The following is a 23,298-nucleotide window of genomic DNA, read 5'->3' as shown; positions in this document are numbered from 1 at the left end:
CCCCACCACCAAAGACATCTTTCCCTCCCCACCCTTATCTGCTTTCCAGAGGGACCACTCTCTCCGTGACTCCCTTGTCCGCTCTACACTTCCCTCCACCACACCTGGCACTTTTCCCTGCAACCGCAAGAAGTGCTACACCTGCCCCTATACCTCCTCCCTCACCCCCATCCCAGGCCCCAAGAAGACTTTCCACATCAAGCAGATGTTCACCTGCACATCTGCCAATGTGGTATACTGCATCCGCTGTAGCCGGTGTGGCTTCCTCTACATCGGGGAAACCAAGCGGAGGCTCGGGGACCGCTTTGCAGAACACCTACGCTCCGTTCGCAATAAACAACTGCACTTCCCAGTCGCGAACCATTTCAACTCCCCCTCCCATTCCTCAGACGACATGTCCATCCTGGGCCTCCTGCAGTGCCACAACGATGCCACCCGAAGGTTGCAGGAACAGCAACTCATATTCCGCTTGGGACCCCTGCAGCCTAATGGTATCAATGTGGATTTCACAAGCTTCAAAATCTCCCCTCCCCCTACCGCATCCCAAAACCAGTCCAGCTCGTCCCCGCCTCCCTAACCTGTTCTTCCTCCCACCTATCCCTTCCTCCCACCTCAAGCCGCACCTCTATCTCCTACCGACTAACCTCATCCCGCCCCCTTGACCTATCCCCTCCCTAACTCCCCACCTTCACTCACCTTTACTGGCCCCATCCCCGCCTCTTCAACCTGTTTGTTTCCTCTCCACCTATCCTCTCCTCTATCCATCTTCTATCCGCCTCCCGCTCTCTCCCTATTTATTTCAGAACCCCCTTCCCCTCCCCCTTTTCTGATGAAGGGTCTAGGCCCGAAACATCAGCCTTTCTGCTCCTATGATGCTGCTTGGCCTGCTGTGTTCATCCAGCCCTGCACCTTGTTGTCTCGGATTCTCCAGCATCTGCAGTTCCTACTATCTCTGATTCAATTTTTACCCTCAAACCTCTGTTACTTCTTCCAAAAACAACAATCCAGCTAAAAGGTGGCTTTTTCTCAGAAATCCATGCTGGCTTGCTTTAATTAACCTACACTTGTCTGTGTGATTGTTCATTTTTATTGAAGTTGTAGAGGTTTATCCATCGCTGAAGATCAACTGATCTCCCAGTAGTTGCTGGGCTTATTTTGCTTTGCATTTTTGTTCAAGAAAGAGTGTACGTGTGAAAGGTCTTCGAAACTGGCAAGACATGTTGAAAGCATGGTTAATAAAGCATACAGTTTCCAAGGCTTTATTAACATTACCAATTCTCCAGTTCTCTGGCACCATACCAATGTCTGGCTAAGACGGAAAAATTATGGCCAACGTCTCAGCATAATCTTTACTTGTCACTTCCCTCAGAACCCTTAGGTGTATCTCATTCAGTCCTGGTGCCTTAACCAGTAAGTACTGATAACCTATCCAATGCCTGTTCCTAATCAATTAGATCCTGAGTGTCTGAACTAACTTCTCTTCAACAACGAATTTGGCAGTATCTTCTTCATCGGTAAAGACTGATATATGTTAATTAATTTTTGGGTCCCATGTACTGCCTCCGCGTGTAAATCCACTTTTTCATCTCAAATCAGTACCCTTTTACATCCACTGTTCCTATAGAAGACTTAGCCATTTTATATTGGTTGCCCATATCTTTTCATGCTCCTCTTCCTTTTCTTATTTGCATTCATGCCTTTCCTCTGAACCTTCTACTTTCAGCCTGGTTTTCAAATTTACTTTCCACTTGACATCTGTTTGAAGCACACCTATTCCAGTTTTAAAATATTCATCTTGATTTCTATCTCTTTTGCCATCCAGAAAGCTACTTTATGTTCCTGCGAAAGAAAAGTACCAATACATTGACCATGCCTGATAAATCTCCTCTATGGAGATGGCCCATTGTATAATGCAAACAGATGATGAACAGCATGCAGGTATACAAATTCATTAGTATTTGCTAGAAAAAAATTGTAATTAAACTTATTGTGTATTGTACCCTATTACAACAAACTGTATGGACAATGGAATTCAAGGACTGACATAGTTACTGGTTTGCTGACAGATAGGAGAACGTCAGAGTGGCCACATCTGCAAAATAGTGATGATAATGCAAGACGATTCAATGTTAATTTGCAAGCAGGTAAAAAAAAAATACATTTAGGATTACAAACCTATACTGGAAAAGGGCTGATTTTATGGGTCTAATTGAACTAGAGCATGTTGATTACTAAGATACTTTGGTGGATAAAATAGTGGATGAAAAATGGGAGATTTCCAAAAGAATAGGGTGCAAGCTACACACATGGCCATGAGAAATAAATATTGGGTGCCAAAAGCTACAGTAACCTGGATGACTAGGGATATCAATAATAAAATAAGAAGAAAACAGAAGCATATGGTGCATACCAGAGTAATAACAATAGACATCAGGAAGAGCATCTCAAATGCAAAAGAGAGAGGCAAAGGCTGAAATAAGGATGCAAGGGGAAAAGATAGCAGACTGTGTTAAAAAGTAGTAAAATGTTTGTCAAACATAGTAATCGAAAAGTTTAGCCAAGGATAGAGTGGGGATCATATGAGACAAGCAGGCTAAACTGCTTACTGAAGTAATGGGTATTGCAGAAGTACTAAAAAACCTTACTTCTGTCTTTACCAAATTTAAAGATAGTGACGATGGTCCAGTTAAAATCGCAGGTGTTGAGCAACTCAGCAGTGTACAGATAGATAGAGGTGCTTTAAAAATTGGCAGCACTCCTGGTAGAGAAGTTGCCAGGCTTGGATGGGATGCATCTGAAATTGCTATGAGGGGTAGGGGAGCAAATCGCAGAGCTGTTGACAGAAATTTTCCAGGCCCCTCTAAACACGGGATTAGTCCTGGGGACTGGAGGATTGCAAACTTGACTGTTGTTTAAGAAAGTGGCAAAGAATAATGCAGGAAACTACAGACCTATCAGTCTGACATCTATAGTGGGAAAACCAATGGAGATTATGATACGAGATAAGATAAATATATACATGGAGAAAAAGAAATTAATACTAGACAGTCAACATGGCTTTGTCAAGGACAAGTCATGTCTCACATCTAATAGAGTTCTTTGACGAGGTGACATAGGCAGTTGATGTGGGTAGAGCTGTGGATGTTGCATATTTGGACTTGCAGAAAGCATTTGATATGGTACCACATGGCTGGTTGGTCAGCAAAATAGAAATGTTTGGGATTTATGGATTAGAAGTTGGCTAAAAGAGAAGAAACAGTGGGTAGGTATGGATGGGCATTCCTCAGACTGGAGGCAAGTCGAAAGTTGAAAGTTCGTCAGGGATTAGTGTTGGGTCTCTTACCTTTTCAGATTTATAAATGATTTGTAGATAGGTGTTGAGGGCACAAACTCTAAATTTGCAGATGATACTAAATTAGGGAGAATAGTGAATTGCAAGAATGCCGTGAGATTGAGAGCAAAATAGGTAGATCGCTGGCAGATGAATTTTAACGCGGATAAATGAACGGTCACATATTTTGATAAAAGAAACATGGAGAGACAATACAGGCTCAATGGTACAACTTTGAGGGGAGTACAGGAGCAGACAGACCACTGGATTTAAGTGCATAATTCTGAGGCTTGACAGGCAAGGTGAAACAGTTATTCCGAAGGCTTATAGGATTCTGAGCTTATCAATAAACTTATACAATAGAAAAGTGAGGACGTGATGCTACACTTCTGCAAATTATTGATCAGACCATGTCTAGGAGTATTGTTTCAATTCTGGGCACTTAACAGGAATGAGGGATTTTGGATATGAGGGAAGATTAGTGAAATTGGGCTTCTTCTCTCTGGACTAGAGAAGATTAAAAGGTGACTTAGTGAGGTGTTCAAAATTATGTACAATTCTGGCAGAATAGAGGAGGATATTGTTTCCACTATTTGAAATGTCAGTAAATAGGGGTCACAAATTTCACGAATGCCAGCAAGAGACCTAGGAGGGAGACGAGGAGAAACTTCTTTACACAGAAAACTGTTAGGATTTGGCATGAGCTTCCTGAGATTAGCAGAACTGGATTCCATAAGAGAGCTGGAAATATGTTTGAAAATGTTGAATTTAGTCGGCAAGAGAGATCGGGCAGGAGAATGGGACAAGCTGAGCAGGTCTTTTGGGAGCCATTATAGACACGACAGGCTGAACGGCCTCCTTCTAAATGAAAACAAATTGGTCTGCACATGAAAGCATACAGTTTTCAACAGCTTATGCTGCATCATCAGGAAATGCCTTAAATAATGGAGTTCCCTTCCAAATCGCTGTATGCCTCCAACTTCCTTTAAGATGCTCTTCGATATTTTGCTACTAGACTAAACATTTAGTTACCTGAGGTAAAACCTATTATGTCAAATTTTGTTCAATATTGGTTCTGCAAAGCACTTTGGGATGTTTTACTACTTTAATGGCATTTTAAAAATGCAAATTTCAGCTGATGCCACATCTCTGTGGAAAGGGGTAAAGACTGAAAGTAGTCTACTTATTGATGACCAATGGGTGCTTTGTAGCAATATTCATATGTGCAGAAATAAAAGGCTCACTAACATGAAAGTCAGTAACAACATAATGATTTTAAGTTCAGTCAGAAGTAAAGAATTTTAAAATCTAAAGTGCATTTCTGAAAGTGAACAATAATGAAAATAATCAAACAATCAAGTCAAGTATCCCTTACAATTACATTACAGAAATTTCGAGCAATATTTCTGCCAACAATTGGAAGAGGTGGAGATAAGGAGACAACATGTTAAGTTTGGAATTTATCATGTAAATTTATATGCAAATTAATTCTGTTGACAAAACACTTATTAAACAGCAAAAGATTTAATGGTTCAAAAAGCCATCCATCCCATCACTGAGAATTCACAGAACAAAGTGCTCGAGGGATAGGGCAAGGTGGGGTACCACACAGAACACGAAAAAAATGGTGGAAGACACAAGCCACTTGATTTCTATAGGCCCTATTACATTGTCTCTAACCATTTTCTGGCACAATTCTGCTACAATTATCCAGTTTCTCATATCCTGATCATGCTATTGTGCAAGCCAGTGCTTCCATTTATCTTCTTTTATTCCTCTATCATGGCTGACATGGCCCATGAATGTATTTGCTCCGTTTTTCATAGTACTACTGTCACCCATATTGTCGACCAGAACAGACCCCTCAAAAATATAATCAAAAGGTAACCTAGACCCTAACATTTTAATTAAAAAGGTAGATGTGAGGTGCAGTGTTCCAGATGCAACTCAATTGGTCAACCTACTCAACGTTAAACAAAACACAATTTATTCAAACACTACAGTCAATATACAAAAGACAGAGCAACTTGGAATAACTTATTAGAAAATTTAACAAAACAATAGATGATTTACTACTAAACAGTAATTGCTCCAATATAGTAACATCCCATAAATACACCCGTGGCAACAGGGAAATTCAGAAAAAAAGAATATGCAAATTCAGCAGCCCAAAAGGAAAAACATCCAAAGAAAACTCGGAGAAAGTATAGCAGCCAGGTGAGGTTCACTGCCTTCCAACCCTGTTGACACCCCAGCAACAACTGCTGAACGCTAAAACTAAAAATCCTGGTTCTGTGGATGGGAACTTGACCACAGCCATTCAGCCTGCTTCTATTGTTCCAATTACAAAAAAACCAAAGGCCTCACAAGCTGTTTACTTTACTGGTTTTCCCACTAGACAGCTCCATAACTTTGTCTTAAAACCTGTCTTAAAAAAATACCAGAACAAAATAACCACTAAAAGCCACAGCACCATCACACCCTTCCCCTCCCTCCGATAAAGAACCACGATAGGGTTGCTCTTGCCCTCACCAACCATCTTCTCCATTCAATCAATCATCCTCTACCAGTACCAACATTCAACACTTCTCATCTCCCATTTTCAACATCCGAAACCGCCTGCTTACTGTGACACATGGGTGCATTCATCCCAACATCTGATACACTTTGCGTAGCATCTTCTCATTTAGGCACAGGAGATACAAACAATTTATTTTCCCCATCCTCAGCATCCAAGGTCCCATCCACAGTTTCCAAGTAAAACAGTGCTTTAATTATAATTCTATCAATTTAGTATAGGACAATCAGCTGCAATTGGCTGTACAGCTGGTTTGCGATGCTGAGCGATGCCAACAGCATGTGTTTAATTCCCGCATAAGCTGAGCTTATCATGAAGAACTCTCCATCTCAACCTCTTCCCTTGCCTAAGATTTAGTAATTCTCCAGTGAAATGATCAGTCGTCTCTCTAATGAGACAGCACCCCTATGGCTCAATAGAACTATGTGACTTTACCTTGACTACATTCGCCGCTTACAGTAGGATTTCTTCTAAATTCAGGAGAATAGGGAGACAGATGCAGATAAGGTGTTTGCTTTCCATTTGATCACCATGACCTTGAACTTTCAGCTGCATATCATTTTGAAGTCTCTACCACGATTCCAACTCTGATCTTCTCTTTGACCTCTTCCTGATCCAATGAAATTTAACATCAACATTAACTCAACGAACACCATCCTACATTTCAGCCATCTGTATACAACATTGCATTGACCAATTCACGTCATAACCCTAATCCTTATTTTCTCACAGCAGCAGCTGTTCTTATTTCCTACTCCTTCCACACATATTTTGTTTGATTTGTTCCATTATCACCCCTTTTGCCTTGGACCATTTTGCTTTTAATCTCTCATCCAAACTCCTTTTCCTGCCTCTAACATTTTTCAGTTCTGATAAAACATTCACCAGCTGAAAAATAATCTGTTTCTCTCCCCACAGCCTCAACTGAATGTTTACGGTATTTTCAGTTTTGATATTATACTTTAGAAAATATAATCTGTTCTCACTTGCGGAGCAGAGGAGGAAGAAGAAACCAAGAGAAATTAAGCAAACTGTGCAAATACACTAACTTACCTCATTACTCTTTATTTTTGTTGCAGAACTGAAAACAATCCTTTGATGCAAATAATCAAGTTGGTAAGCACAGAAGAAATCTAGTATTGCATGGTCAACAGACTCTCAATGTTCTCTCAGATTCACAATTCTGAAGCAATGAGAACAAATTATAGTCACTCCTGCTGATGCACTTTTTTGTAAATAAAGACAAAGTTCATAAATCAGGCTGAGATCATTCTTCAATCAGCAGAGTGACGAGCAATGCTTCTTGGCAAAATCAGGTACGTAATTATGTAATGGCAAACAAAAAGCTGTGCAGTGGCATTCCATGGTAAAGTATCTTTGTACAATTATCAGTTATTTAATGTACTGCTGCATAAAGCAGCATGCTAAACACTGTTTTCTAAGTCATTTTTTTGGACAGCCAGTTTTCTGATACACATCAGAATATGTACCAACATACTTACAAGTCTCCAGATCGAACAACTGCGTAATCATAATCCACCTGTAAGTTGTTCTGCAGGGATACAGCTTATTTTCCCAAAATTTGAAATGTAGGCTTCTAAGGAGTTTAACCAGCTGGAGTTTGACCATCTTGAAACAAAGTAGTGAAAAGATTTTTACACTTATGTCAGGACACCCCCCCCAACAAAAACAAAGACAGAATTCCCCTTGTCCTTACATATCACCCCACTAACCTCCGTATCCAACGTATCATTCTCCACCACTTCTGTCACCAGCAATCCAACCCCACAACCAAAGATATACTTCACTCCCCACCCCATCTGCCTTCCGTAGGGGCCGCTGTCCAAGACTCCCTCATCCGTTCCACATTTCCCGCTAGCCCCACCATCCTTCCCTGCAACCGCAGGAAGTGCTACACCTGCCCCTATACTTCCCCCACCCCACTCCCCCTTGCCTCCATTCAAGGCACCAAACAAACCTTTCACATCAGCAGGTTCACCTGCACATCCATCAATGTACTCGATTGCATCTGCTGCTCCCAATGTGGCTTCCTCTACATCGGTGAGACCAAGCGGAGGCTAAGAGGCCAGCTTGTACAGCAGCTGCACATTGTTTGCGACAAACAACACCTTCCAGTCACGAACCACTTCAACTCCCGCTCCCACTCCCTGGGGAGCATGTCCATCCTGGGCCTCCTCCAGTGTCACAATGACGCCACCCGGAAACTGGAGGAGCAGTACCTCATATTCCGCCTTGGGAGCCTATAGTCCAAAGGTCTCAATGTCGATTTTACCAGTTTCAAAATCTCCCCACACCCAGCCTCATCCCACGACCAACTCTGCCTCTCATCCCCGCCTCCTTGACCTGACACAACTTGTCCATCTTCTCTCCCACCTATCCGCTCCTCCCACCTCACTGACCAATCCCCACCACTGCCTACCTGCACTCACCTATCACCATTCCACCTACCTTCCCCAGCCCGACCCCTTCTCTCTCTATTTATTTCAGAGCTCCCTTCCCCTCCCCCATTTCTGAAGAAGGGTCCCAACCCAAAACGCCAACTTTCCTGCTCCTTTGATGCTGCCTGGACTGGTGTTATTGAGCTTTGTTTCCCCATTTCCGCATGCATGTCAACATTTACAAAAAAATTGTGTCCCTCTGTCTATGGTAGGGGTTTAAAAAGGAGTTCAGAACTTTAACTAGTAGACTTATTTGTAGATAGTTCATACTTTTCTTAACCTGTGGCTAGGCCTTGTTTAATCATATAAACGGTCATTCTTGTTAAATACAGGAATCTCAGTTTTTTTTCTGTTACCTTAACAGAGAGGTCAACTGGGGACTTTTGCAAATGTTGATTAAATCATTAACTTTTGTAGTGGACCAAAAAGTAGTTTAGACTCAGAAATCAGCGCAATTTCCCAAATGAGTTGCAGTACTCCTCATCCGGAAGAGCTGGACAACCAGCACCTCAAGACATTTCACAGGTGCTTATACCGACCAAAGTTTAATTTTTAGAACTGCTAAGCAAAAACTTAGTCAGCAAGATGGTTTTGAAGGAGCATCTCACAGAGAGCAGTGGAGATATCAAGGAGATCAAGGAAAGGTTTTCATATTTCTTCAGCCAACAATTCAATTGAGCTATAAATACGTCAACCATGATGTCTCATCTTGAACTTCACAAATCTCCCTTGCACTTTGTCCTAAGCATTAAATTTTATAACAGCCCCTCAGTTTTGAACCTTTGGCTACTGAAAACTTAGTAACCCTACTTATCCTTTCACAATGTGAAACGTTTCCATCATATCACCCTGTAATACATTACTGTAATAAAAGCAGAACCATTTTATCATTCAATATTCCTATTTCCCAACCCTAAGAATCAGCACTGTATTCAAAACGTCAATATCTTTCTGATGCAACATGAAACTGAGAGATGAAAATTTAAAAAGAGGTGCTGGAGTATCTAAGAACCAATGTCAACCCCATCAGGAATGCTAAGTGAGGGTTTTAGGTACAGGTGGGTTCATGAGGACAGGAGCTGGATATATTATGCAAAGGAGTAGGTGGCATTTTTGAAGAAGAGTATTTGGGGTTGGATGCTCAGGTCATATTTAATAGTGAGGAGATTGTGAACAACCTGGAAAGGAGGACATAATCCATGATGAAAGTATGGACTTTGTAGAAAACAAAAACTTCTTCCCAATGTTGGAAGTACTTGTAACAGATAGAGTATCAGATCATCATAGAATCATCAGAATCCCTACATGGTGGAAGCAGGCATTTGGCTCATTGAGTCCACACCGATCCACTGAGCAGCATCCTATCCAGACCCCCCACCCTATCCCTGTAACCTTGTACTTCCCATGGCTAATCCACACAGCCTGCACATCCCTGAACACTACGGGCAATTTAGCATGGCAAACACCCCCATAACCTGCACATCTTTGGACTGTGGGAGGAAACCAGAGCATACAGAGGAAACCCACGTAGACATGGGTGAATGTGCAAACTCCACACAGTCACCCAAGGCTGGAATTGAACCCGAGTCCCCTAGTGCGGTGAGGCAGCAGTGCTAACCACTGTCAGATGCTCGCATGATTAGCCATGCCAACAACTGCAGTCAAGTCACAACAATCTTCACCCTCTCTTACTCAACTGTTAGGAGATTCTTGTGCATCACAAGCAGTGAAGAAATTAATTCTGTCTCAATAGTTTTGTGCTAACAATTTGTTGAAAATTATGCAACTTGGTAAATGCTTGTTCATGATACTAAACATGTTCACATGTGGGGCTGTTGTGAAAACACAGACAGTGACTAAAAAAGTTTGCTTCAAAAAAGTTGATAATCTTTAGTCAGCTGTAAATATTCAAACTGCATATAAATCTCAAAATGATTTTCATAAACCCTGAACAACTGACTCCAATGGACTCCTTTCCACAGAAAGGTTTCTATAAGCTGCAAAGTAGAATCAATAACATGTGAGAATTGTGGCCCTTGCCAATGATGGAACTTGAAGAAACTCATCAAATTCTCAAACAAAAAAAGTATCAAAACTAACTTAACACTGTCTGTCAAATTCAACTGTCTGGAAAACTTGCTAGAGTTTGAATCTGATATTCTAATGACAACATCAAGTGTCTGTGGATATCCTGCTCGCTACGGAAGACCTAATTTCTTACACACAGCAAATCTTCTGTGACACGCTTTTAGCAATCTAACTCAAAAGTCATTAAAGGTCACACTACATGACTTAGATCCAAGCAAAAACAAGGTGGAGGTCAAAAGAACCATTACACAGGTCAAAGACTTAAATATGTCAAACTTGACCGAGAATGTCAAGGTCATCAACTGCACCTTGTCCAGTATTTGTGAGCACTTTTGCTAAATATATAAGAGTTTTGCTCCAATATGTCAGAGAAAAATCTAAAGGAAACTACAATGGTCTTTCCATACAGAAGACTGGGGGGGGAAGCTCATCAGATTTCAGGAACTAAGTCGAGTGTTCACAAGATTCAATTTTGTGTAAGAACATGGTACTAAACATACAAATTCCAAGGAAGCATCAGCAACCCAGACCCTCAAACCTGATCAGATTGTAGCCTCAAGTCAATATTCTCACCCACGCCAATCAATTCTCGTCTTTTTCTTTAGTCAAAGGTTATCAATACTCTGTTCTAAACATATTCAACGACCCAGTCTCCACCACACTGTGGGGAGGTGAGTTCCAAAGATTTCTGACTCCATTATTTCGATGATAAATTGAAGGGGGGAGGGGGGGGGGAGGGATTGAGGAGTGTACCTGGGGCTTGAGGTGCGGGGAAGTGGGAGAGCGCTAAGGAGGCTTGGGTAGAGGAGGCCGCCGCGGAGGCGGAGGAAGGGGAGAAGGGATGGTAACGGGATGGCGGGGAGTTGGGGCAGGGGTATTTTGGCTCGGATTTTTTCCAACCCCTCGCTCTTCCCGCTACCTGGGCTGCACTCACCGGCCGACTCGGGTAGACCCGGGACAAGTGGCTCTTAAGCTTCTCCACCGTCCAGTTGAGGAAACAGCTGACGGTCTGATCATCATATTTCTGGTTTGGAGCTTTGATGACCAGAGTGACCGGGTTGTCGGCGGAGCTCGGCTCCATAGCTCATATTCCGTGCGGTGTTTGTTGCAGACAGATCCCGAGTCCGTACCACCGGCTCTGACAAACCCTACCCAGGCAGCGCCTCCTGCTTCACTCCCGGGCCCGCAACATCGCTGCCCTCACACCTCCCCGGCAGTGACTTCTCGCTCCGACTGCCTCTCAAGCGGATGCTAGGCCCCGATCCCCGGCCTCAAGTTACAGGCCCTGCCTAGTCTCCACGGTGACGAGAATTCGCTCGTGCGTGCACGCTCCCGTGAAGAGACGATCGCGCGCAAAATGTCATAATGCGCGGTCAGCTGACCGGGCTCGGCCTGACGTCATCATTCAGAACGCCACGGCGGGCGTCCCCGTGACGTCACTCCTGCTGCTGGAGACCCCCTCCCTCTCCCCACGTGAGAACTCATCTCAAATACAGATGCGGAGTCACCCAGCCTCTCTGCTCCTCGGCCTGCTGTGTTCATCCAGCCCTGCACCTTGTTGTCTCGGATTCTCCAGTTCCTACTATCTCTTGTTGTCTAAAAAGTTATTTTCAACTCCACTCTGGTTCATTATGTAGCTATCTTAAAATCCTGAACAAGACTGTAAGCATGATTTGAATTTGTTGGTTGAGGAGCAGTTGTAAGTAAGTTGAATTTGAAATAGTATTTGGAGAACATTTTAGAATTCTGTAGGCAAGGTGCATTGGTATCTGACCGAGCTATTATGGGAACTATTCACTACTCATTAGAAATATTTTCACAACAAGAAGCATTGCGTACTTTGCTGAACTCCGTGGTTATAATTTAACATGCCCCAATCATGGTTTCAGTTTGTACTTCTGCAATTAAATCTCTCTTCAGTTTTCACAGATCTAATGAAATTATTCATTGGACCAAACCTGATACATAATAGGGCCAGTATGTACTATCTTCAGGGTGCACAACAACAACTTACTAAGGCTTTTTCCAAACCCGTGACCTCAATCACCAAGACAGACAAGAGCAGCAGATGCAAAGGTACACCACACATGGAAGTTCCTCTTCAAACCATACAATATTCTGACTTGAAACTACAGTGCCATTCCTTCAAAGTCAAAATCCTAGAATTCCCTAACAGTGCTGTGAATATATCTACACCGCAGGGATTGCAGTGGTTCAGGAAACTAGCTCACCAACATTTCTCATGAACAATAAATGCTGGCTGTAGTGATTGGAATGATGTCAGCCAGGTGGTTCTCATTGAATATTATTTCCCTGATTGGGGCTGTTAACCTGATGCAATCAGGAACTCCTAGCTGACAGATATGAACAGGAATATTAGGGGTTTTGCTCACTATAGGAGCCGGCTCTGTGCTAGCTAGCTCAGTATCATGTACTTAGCATATGTAAATAAAGGGTGACTTGGTGACAGGATACTGGCCTTAGTGGAGTTATTTCAGTGGTGATGAGAGAAAAACATGCCCCTGAAAAGATTCACTGACAACAATCATCTTTGAGTTGGTGTAAACATTTCTGGCATCTTGCCAGTTTTGGAAGCTTGACTCATTTGATCCTGCTTTCAAAGATTGGGCCCAGTATGTGGATAGAATGTGTTATTTTTTCAAATGACATTGGGGCAACTGAAAAGCAATGAGGAATTCTCCTGACAGCATGTGGACCTGCAGCTTTTTTTGGTTATTAGGAGTCTAACTTTCCCAGAGACACCAGAGACTAAAACCTTTCAAGAGTTGATGGACTTAGCTAAGGAATATTACGACACCAAGTCTCCTCTAATTCTGAGATGCTATCGGTTTTAGTCAACAGTTTGAGAACCAGGAGAATCCGTATAGGGCTTTCTGATGAGGATAAGATGACATGCAGAAGCATGTGACTTTGGTTTAACCCTAAGTGAGATGCTGTGAGACCATTTGGTATGTGGGATTAATGATGTGACCATGTAAAAGCACATACTAGCTGAAGCCCAACTGGACTTCAAACAGGCACTGCAGCTGGCTTTATCATTAGAAAATGTGGCAAGTGGAGCTTACAGAGTATGCTGATGGAAGTGGACACCCTAACCAGGTTGATTGAGCTTGGAGAACACCATGTGAGTGAACGCAGTTGCATAGCCTCACTCACGACATATCCTGAACAGAAGGACCCCAAGTCAGCCCACAGCAAAATCCCAAAACAAAGCCAAGCCTCTGCCAAACAGTTAAAATATTTTAGAGGATCTGGGCCAGCAGACCATCATAGTTTCTACCTGTATGTGGACTCGAAACAGCAAAGGAATTCCACTAGGCCTGAATTGAATAAGAGAACTCATAGGCTGGTATCCAGGACAGTGCACACCCTGGAAAGCCCATCTATATCTATGGCTGGGAACACTTAAATTACTTAGCAACATCCAAAACAGAATCAATCAAAATAAACATCTGGTTAAATGGTCACAAGCAAATTACTGCAAATGCTGAAAACAACAAATGCTAGAGATCACAGTGAGTCAGGCAGCACCTTGGAGAGAGAGCAAGTTAATGTTTCGATTCTATTACTCTTCATTGGAGCAGTCATTGAGACTCAAAACATTAGCCTGCTGTATCTCCATGGATGCTGCCTGACTCATTGTGATCTACTGGTTAAGTGGTCCCTCAGTTCTAATGGAGGTTGATATCAGTATGGTTGTATCAGTGATTGTGGAACCAGTCTTTACCAAAATTCACTCTGGACTCCCTCTTAAGTTTGCATAAGACCTCGGCCAGGCTGAGAACATATACCAGGGAACCCCACAGATTAAGGGTAGAACTTTGGCTCTGGTCTCTATGAGAAACAGCTGGTTCAGTTTTCACCAATTGTAGTAAGAGGCTTGGGCCCAAGCTGGATGGGATGAAATTGGTTGAGATTGGTTCAGCATTTTTTTGATTAGAAGATGGCTGCCTGACTTAAGTCCCAATGAAATACCTGGCAGCTTCTAAGAGAGGTCTAGGGACTATCAAAGGGGCCAAAGCCACCTTACATGTTGACCAAGAAGCAATTCCATGATTCTGCAAGGCCTGCCCAGTGCCTTTCATGCAAAAGTAAAGGCAGAAATCAGGAGGCTGGAAAGCAGACAAATCATCAAACCAGAAAAGTTAGCAGAATGGGCAATACTGGTCACACTGACTATGAAGCCTAACAGGTCAGTTCGCCTTTGTGGAGATTTCAAACAAACGGTGAACTGCTTTTTGCAGCTGGATAAATATTCAATCTCTTGCATAGAGGACTTGTGCGCAAAAGTGGCAGGGTATGGGGGCTTCCTTCATGAAGCTGGACATGAGCCATGCGTACCTATATTTGTAATTAGATGAGGTTTCCCAGAAGTATGCTACAATTAATACCCAGAAGTGTTTGTACCAACATATGAGACTGCCTTTTGAGATATCATCAGCCAGTGCCATTTTCCAGTGGATGACGGAGAACATTTTACAAGGTGCTAATAACTGGGAAGAGCAACAAAGAGCATTTAGAGAACTTAGACATAGTGCTTAAATGTTTTTCCCAGGTGGAGGTATGCCTGAGGAGGGAAAAAAACGTGTGCTTCAGGCACCCTAAGTGACTTACTTGGGCTGCAGAGTTGACAAGATCAGGTTAGACCTGTTGGAAGGTAAAGTGAGGGCGATCAAAAATGTCCTAGCTCCCATGTCTGTGCCAGAGCTCAGGTCCTTCCTTGGGTTGGGGAATTACAGGAAATTCATACATAACTTGGGCTCCATCCTGGCACCCTTACATTTGCTATTGAAAAAGGCTCAGCCTTGGAAATGGTCACACAGCCAAGATGTAGCCTTTCGGGAAATGAAGAAGCAAATATCATTGTCTAAGGTGTTTGCACACTATGATCCCAAGTGAGATGTGGTGCTGACATGCAATGCCTCCCTGTGTGGAATTGAGGTAGCATTGGCACACTGGTGGCCGAGTGGAGAGGAAGGCCCGATAGCATATGCTTCCTGGACTTTCGCTGCTGCAAACAAAGATATGTCCAGATAGAGAAGGAAGGTTTGGTGGTGATCTTAAGTGTGAGAAAATTCCACCAATACCTTTACGGACGTAAATTTGTAATATTAATGGACCACAAACCCCTGCTAGGGCTACTGAAGGAAGACATGGCGGTGCTGCCCATAGCTTCCAGTAGAATTCAGCGTCGGGCTCTTTTTCTCAGCGGGTACAAGTACAAGCTAGAACACCATCCAGGAAGCCAAGTGGCTAATGCAGATGCCTTGAGCTGCCTCCCACTGGCCGATACTCCACCGGTGGTGCCTCCCCTGGAAGAGTCTGTTCCGGTTTTAAACTTTCTGGACACGCTTCCAGTCACCGTTGACAATATCCAACTGTGCACACAAAAAAAACCCTGTCCTGGCGAAACTAAAACAGCTGGTGGTGATGGGGGAAACAACCAGAATTGAAACCTTTCTGGAGCCAGCGAGACCAGATTACCACAGAGGATGGCCAATTATTATGGAGAACAAGAGTGACTGTCCTGAGCAAAGGTCACCACCAGATACTGGCTGAACTCCACCAGGGTCACCCAGGAGTTTCCAAAATGAAGATGTTGGCAAGAATTGGTTGCCGACATAGCTGGGTTGATGGGGCAAAAATTACTGCCAGCAGCTCCTCCACATTCGTGGGAATGGCTGGGTAAACCTTGAAGTCTGTTACATGTCAAATATGCCAGTCCTTTCACAGGCTCTGTTTTTAGTCATTGTGGACGTTTACTCAAAGTAGATGGACGTGCATAGAGTTCAGTCGTCAAACACAAGGATGATGATTGAAAAATTGTGACCATCTTTTGTAATACATAGAGTCCCAAAAGTGCTGGTCACAGACAACAGTCCATCATGTAGCAGCAGGGAATTCAAGTATTTCCTAAAATTTTTCCGAAAATTGCATTCAGCATGTAAGGACAGCTCCATACTATCCATCATTCAATGGCCTGGTGGAAAGAACAGTCCAAACTTTGAAGGAAGGCTTAAAGAAACAGCATATAGCTTCACTTGATACTAAACTGTCCCCGGTTCCTGTTTGATTATAGGACTGCCCCTCACACAACTACAGGGACAGCTCCAGCAGAACTGCTAATGGGGAGAAGTTTTTGATTTTGTTCAGTATTATAGTTTTTAAAAGCTTACACACTTCCATAGTTAAACTGACTGGCATATAACTGCTGGGTTTATCCTTCAACCCATTTTTGAACAAGGCTGCAACATTTACACTTCTTCAGGTCTTTGGCATGTAAGGAGGATTGGAAGATTATGGTCACTACCTCCACAATTTTCTCCCTTACTTCCCCCAGCACCCTCAGGTGCATGCTATCTGGTCCTGGTGACGTGCAGGAAGTACAGATAGCCATTGAAATTACTGAATTTTATTGTTTTTTTTAAGTCTGTTCAATATCTGAACTAACTCCTCTTTCACTGTGGCTTGGGCAGCATCTTTTCTCTGTATCCAAGTCAGAAAATAATCTCTCCCTCTAATCACTCCATTCCTCTTTTTATTATCATTTAACTATTCACATGTCCACAGAAGACTTTAGGATTCCCTTTTGTAAAAAAACATAAGAATAATATTCACAAAGAAAAAGTTGAGTCAGTTTTTTAAATGGTTTGTTGGTTTGTGTAGTGCACTCAGCATAAAGGGGTGGCAGCATTAACAGACTTTGATGTCACAAGCAGTGACATACGTATTGAAGAAACCTTTCTCGATTATGACGTCACGAATTTTTTCATTGTCTAGTGACAATATATCTCAGAATATAATAGAAAAGGAGATCAATCAGTTTTACTGATGGCTTGAAAATGCAGATTCACATCGCACGCTTGCTGAATTGTGCTTACCAGGAACCTTCTTCACAGCCAGCTTGGTGTAGAGTTGGAGAAGAAATGCTTTCACAGGATCAAGCTGTGATGAGCTTTTACTCCATCCATCGGTGATGACTACCAGATCAATCAGCACAGAGTGCTTTAGAAACATTGACCAGATAGGATTTTCTTTCAAGACATTTAAGGTTTGTGTAACTGATTGGCTTTTCAAGACTTCTCAAGAGAACAATGTATTGAAACTTATAATTTCCTGCTAACCATTGTCAAAAATGTCACCAATACAAGTGTTAAATTATTTTGAGTACAGAATATATATATAAATCTAGTTTGTACTCCCTGGAATGTAGAAATTTGTGGGTGGTTTGATTGAGGCTTTCTGGATTTTATAAAGTATTGACAGGGTGGATTGTGAGAAACATTCTCTACTCCTAGGAGAGTTAGGAAACAGGGATTTAAAAGCTCAGATATTGATAGAGGTTTTGAGCAGGCTATCTCAGCAATTGTCATTTTCTGATGTTGGTGAATATTAGTCAGAATTGACTCTTGTATACCAAAAAATGATTTTTAAGTCAGCTGTATTCTTCCTGAAACCTGAAGTGTTTCTGCATGAAATATGAGTCAGTCTGTAATACTGTCATCAAGAATCAGGTGGCTATCTCATATATGTTTAAAGAACGTTACATAAACAACCTATAGCTATGAACAATAGAGCTGATTTTCATCCCCTCCTCACCAAAATGTCAGCACAATGTTTACTGTTCTGTTCCCACAAAAGTACGGATCTTTTTCAATTCTCTTGAGGCCCTTGAAACAGGCTGCCCAAGAGATGCTGTTAAAAAACCAGGAGCATCGATGGCCCAAGCACATCAAAATTCTCTGATATCAATCAGATGCCAATGTAACTGCAAAAACTGGTAGATGGAACATGGGCTATGCCACTGATTCTTGGTGACGAGCAGTTTATTTAGCAGGACCTTAAAGTGACTACTTAGCACTACATATGACCTATTTTGTCAACAGGAACAAAAAAAAGTGGTGTTTGTCGTACACTTGTAGTCCTCCTTCAGAATCCATCATTCACTGGCCATCAATTTAATTGCCTTAGTTCAGCTTCAAAGCTGAACTCCCAGAAAACCAGTTCCTTCTTATCAGGAAGATATGTTACTCTAAACGAAGATAGAGTTTAACAACAAAATTCAAATATGAATATGGCTCAGATGGATGGGATAATTGCCTTTCCCATCTCCCACTTGATAGTACCCAGTTCTACCTCTCCTTTGTCTCTATGTTATCAGGCTGCTTGTTCTTTATCCAGGCTTGGATGAGCCAGCTAAACATTGGGAAAATTAAAATTAAAACCATTTCCTTCTGCCATTACTACAAATTCTGTACCCTCACCTCTGATTCAATCCACTCTCTGGCAACTGTCTGAGTCCACTCTATACAGAATCTGGGGGTGACATGGGCAGAAAGCAAATTGAAAATAAACCTTAGAAAGGGATTCATGGAGGGGGAGATTGGTTATACCATTTCTCTTATCTGAAGGACTGCATATTAGTGCTGCAATAAAAAATAATGTAATGATGAAAGCAGGCAAGGTAAGAGAATCATCACTGTCTTTTCACTTTGACACTATTCAAATCCCTTCCTTCTTAAATGGAATCACAAGACATCGAGTACACCAATGACAGTCTCATACCTCCACCTGGAATTTGCCTCACAAACTCTTCTTGACCCCTTCACAACTGAAGCTCTCACAGTGCACAATTTTTTATTATAGCAGATATCTGCTAACACAGAGACATATTCCCATATCTTTACCACCTTATGTTGCTTTTCTTATTCCAGGAGAAACCAGCGCACAATGCAGGAGAGGCAGATCACCGGCAAGACATACGTTTACCATCAGCTGTTGAGGACACACTCTGCTTTAGTTAGTGGCTGCGATGAGATACCAGGTGGAGGTGAGTGTGGGTATGTTTTACTACCAATCAACATAGATATTCCCCTGGCAATGGGAATGGTGATCTTCTCAAAATTAAGCTAATCCTGATATTGGACTTCTAGTTACTCAACCTCTCCAGTAGAAGCTGTGCCTTCTTCCTCCATTGACTGCACTTCCAGTTCTTTCTCAATATCAAACGTTGCACAGGGATTAGCATGAAACCACTCAGCATTGTACTCTGGCTCCATTCATGATTGATCAAGGCATCAAAACTTTCCCATTAGAATCTCAAAAACCTCTTTAGCTGGTGAGTAGTTCTCATAGAAATGATGTTTATCTTGCTCATATGGTACTCAAAGTTATGAGGCACACTAGTAAGGTTCTATGCCTTGTCACTGAGAATCCACACTGACATTTGTCTGTCTTTCCTGGATAGAACTGGGAGATTGCAAATGCATATGACCATTTCATAAGTTTATTTGCAATACCTTGCTGCAAGTTTGTTATTCACATGAAGAATTCACTGCTGCTTCTCCAAGTGAGTGAGTGAAATTTCAAGAAAAAAAACAAAGTTGCTGGAAAAGCTCAGCAGGTCTGGCAGCATCTGTGAAGGAGAAAACAGAGTTAACGTTTTGGGTCAGGTGACCCTTCCTCAAAACAATATGTCCCAAACCTAAGCCTGCAGTGGAGTGTTGGTACCATCTATTGTTTCATGAACTTTGGGGAAACAAGCAAGAGGTTGGAATTGAACGGTGCTTTATGTTGAGTAAGGATGTTCTTGCTGTAGAGGGAGTGCAGTGAAGATTTACCAATTTGATTCCTGGGATGTCAGGGATGACTTATGAGGAGAGATTGAGTCAGTTATTCACTCGAGTTTAGAAGAATGAGAGAGGATCTTACAGAAACCTGTAAAATTCTAGCAGGACTATATAGGCTAGATGCAGGAAGGTGTTCCTGATGGTGCAGTAGTCCAGAACTATGGGATCATAATAATTTAAGGATAAGGGGAAAACTTTTCAGGACTGAGATGAGGAGAAGTTTCTTCACCCAGAGAGCGGTGAGCCTGTGAAATTCACTACCACAAAAAGTGAACGAGGCTAAAATCTGTTTGTGTTTTCAAGGATGTTAATATAGCTCTTATGACTAAAAGGATATGGAGAACAGGCAGGATTTGGGTATTGAGCTCGATAATCAGCCATAGGATCATACTGAATGGTGGAGCAGGCTCAAAGGGTTGAATGGTCTATTCCCATTCCTATCTTTGTTTCTATGATACTTCTGCCTGGAAGCCCCGAGAAAATGAATCATTTTCCTAGTTTTGCTGAAGGAGTTTCAATGACCTGGTGAGGGCATGAATAGATGGAGCTGTGCACAAATTAATGAATATTTACAACCTGGAAAGGAGACAATGCCATAACAATGGAGAGATGAATTAAATTTGATAGCTGGATGAGCAAGTTGTTAAATAATTGGGCCACATCTAAAGGATCAATTTTATGTTGGTGGATGATCAAAGGGAATGGTCACAAATGTATACTAAGAAACAGGAGCAGGACTAGACCATTCTGCCCACTGATCCTACCACATCATTCAATAAGAATATGCCTAATATGACTGTGTCCTTAACTCCTCTTTCCTTCCTGTCTCTCATTACCTTCAACTCACTTGTAGATCAAAAATCAGTTTTTCCTGGACAGAACTGGGAGATTGCAAATGCATGACCATTTCATAAATTTAGTCTTGAATATATACAATTACCCTACCTCCACTGCTCTGTGGAAGAAAATTCCAAAGATCAACAATCCACAGAGTAACAAATATGTTTTCACCTTTGTCTTCGACAGAAGATTCCTCATTTTGAAACTGTGCCCTCTTGTTCTAGATTTCCCATGAGAGGAAATATCCTCTCAGCATCTACCCTGTTAAGCACTTGTTAATGTCTGATAAGATCACCATAATTTTTCTAAACTCCAATGAGTATAGGCCTAATTTCCACAAACGGCAGCTCTTTGATACAAAGAATAAGTATCCTGAATCTTCTTAAACTACTTCCAATGCAGGTATGTGCCTCCTTAAGAGAGGACACCAAAGTGTACACTGTATTCTGGATGCCATCTCACTAATTCCCTGCATTATTGCAACAAGACTTTTATTCAATCGTGGGACGTAGATGTTGCTGGCTAGCCAGCATTTTTTTGACATTCCTAGTTGTCCTTGAAAAGATGGTGGTGAGCTGCTTTGTTGAACTGCTACAGTCCATGCGTAGGTTGACCCATAATACCCTTAGGGATGGAATTTCAGGATTTTGACCCAGGGACAGTGAAGAATGAATATTTCCACATCAGAATGCTGAGTGGCTTGAAGATGGTGGTGTTTCCATGTATCTGCTGCCCTTGTCCTTCTAGATGGAAGTTGTCATGGGTTTGGATGGTGCTATCCAAGGATTTTTGGTGAATTTCTGCAGTGCATCTTGTAGACAGTTGCAGCAATACGTACTGAGCTGAGTGGTGGAGGGAGTGGATGCTGGGGAATGTGGTGCCAGTCAATTAGCCTACTTTGTCCTGGATGGTGTCAAGCGTCTTGAGTATTGTTGGAACTGCACCCATCCAGACAGAAAAATAGGAAATATTGCATCACATTCTTGACTTGTGCCTAGTAGATGGTGGACAGGTATTAGGAGTCAGGAGGTGAGTTATTCGCTGCTGTATTCCTAGTCTCTGACCAGCTCTTGTAGCCACTTGTGTTTATGTGGCGAGTCCAGTTGAGTTTCTGGTCAATGGTAACCTCAAGGACGTTGATAGTCTGTGATTCATTAACGGTAATACCATTGAATGTCAAGGAGCAGTGGGTTTGATTGTTTCTTACCAGAGTTGGTCATTGCCTAGCATTTGTGTGGGAAGATTTCCTGACTTTTAGATTCCATCTCCCTTCTGGAAAAGGCCAATATCCCATTTCCCTTCCTAATCACTTACTGGACCTTCTAGCAATTATTTTGCAATTTATGTAACCATTTTGCACCATAACATTCACAGGTTCTCTCCATTTAAATAGTCTACTTTTTTATTCTTACTGCTAAAGTGGAGAACCTCACGTTTACCTACACTGTATTTCACGTCAATTTTTTTGCACTCACTTCACCTGTCCTCCTACCTATCTTTGTATCAGCAAATTGTCCACTAAGTACTTGATGTAGCTCATAAATAGTTGAAGCTGCAGTACTGATCCCTGTGACACCCTAATAGTAAATTTGCCAACCTGAAAAGGCTCCGTTTATCTTGCCTCTCTTTTTTAAGTTGGTTCCCCTCCATGCCAGTATATTAGTCCTAACAGCATGAGCTCTTACCAAACTACTTGAAGGCAAAAGAATCATTTCTCTCCTCCTCCTAAACTCCTCCTGCCAGCCTCAAAACTGAGGCCAGGTTGGAAGTGATCCGTACATGGTGAATAATTACTCACTAAAAAAAGTGCTTCAGTTGGGCTAAGGGTAGGAAGGATTGCCTCAGGTTTGTCTCTCCCCGTTAGAACTGTAGATAAGTAAGGGTGTGTCAGAGAGTGTGGGAAGGCGATTTGTAAAATTTTACAGTTACCAACCTCAGACCTGCCTTTGAAGGGTATAGTAAAATCATGCCGTTGGTTTCAATCCTGTTCTTGAGTCGGGGGATAGACAAGAGTACCGGCACTGTCCTTTCAGCATTATAATATTTCAAACCAATGGTGGTGGCATCAGATACCACAAAGAATAATTGACCTAGACCCCCTTAGCTCCCCACTCCACCCCATACGACCACTAAAACTATTCATTGCCATTGCCCCAGGAAACTGACCATCGTGCCAACAAATTTAGCATGCTCCATAATTGCAGGTAATTAATAACTTTGGGTTCACTGTGCCAACATATTTGAGACCAATGACACTGAATATAATAAACAGAAACCAAGCTTCCAATGCATATTAATCTTTTGGCCCACTCAACTATAATGCAGATTCAAGCAATGTTAGGATAGTAACCT

At 42.1% G+C, this 23,298-nt stretch overlaps 1 protein-coding gene across 2 annotated transcripts in view; it reads right to left on the bottom strand.

The window, feature by feature from the left end:
• The window catches only part of herpud2 (HERPUD family member 2), a 50,578-nt gene extending 38,728 nt beyond the window's left edge, over positions 1-11,850 (bottom strand). Inside the window, exons 1-2 of one of the 2 annotated variants that reach the window (XM_048595656.1) lie at positions 6,963-7,047; positions 6,345-6,519 (exon numbers count right to left, since the gene is read on the bottom strand). Coding sequence is in view for 1 of the 2 variants with exons in the window: in XM_048595654.1 (XP_048451611.1) it covers positions 11,391-11,537 (147 nt within the window). In the remaining variant the exon portion in view is untranslated. Of the gene's footprint in view, positions 1-6,344; positions 6,520-6,962; positions 7,048-11,390 lie in introns of those variants that run through there. The other variant, XM_048595654.1, reaches the window with a different exon arrangement.
• Between the last annotated feature and the right edge of the window lie 11,448 nt (positions 11,851-23,298).

This window comes from Rhincodon typus, chromosome 4 (genome assembly GCF_021869965.1).
Source record: "Rhincodon typus isolate 14 chromosome 4, sRhiTyp1.1, whole genome shotgun sequence".
Classification (NCBI taxonomy): Eukaryota; Metazoa; Chordata; class Chondrichthyes; order Orectolobiformes; family Rhincodontidae; genus Rhincodon; species Rhincodon typus.
Note: the sequence above shows the minus strand (reverse complement) of the source record. Positions and strands in the feature narration are given on the sequence as shown.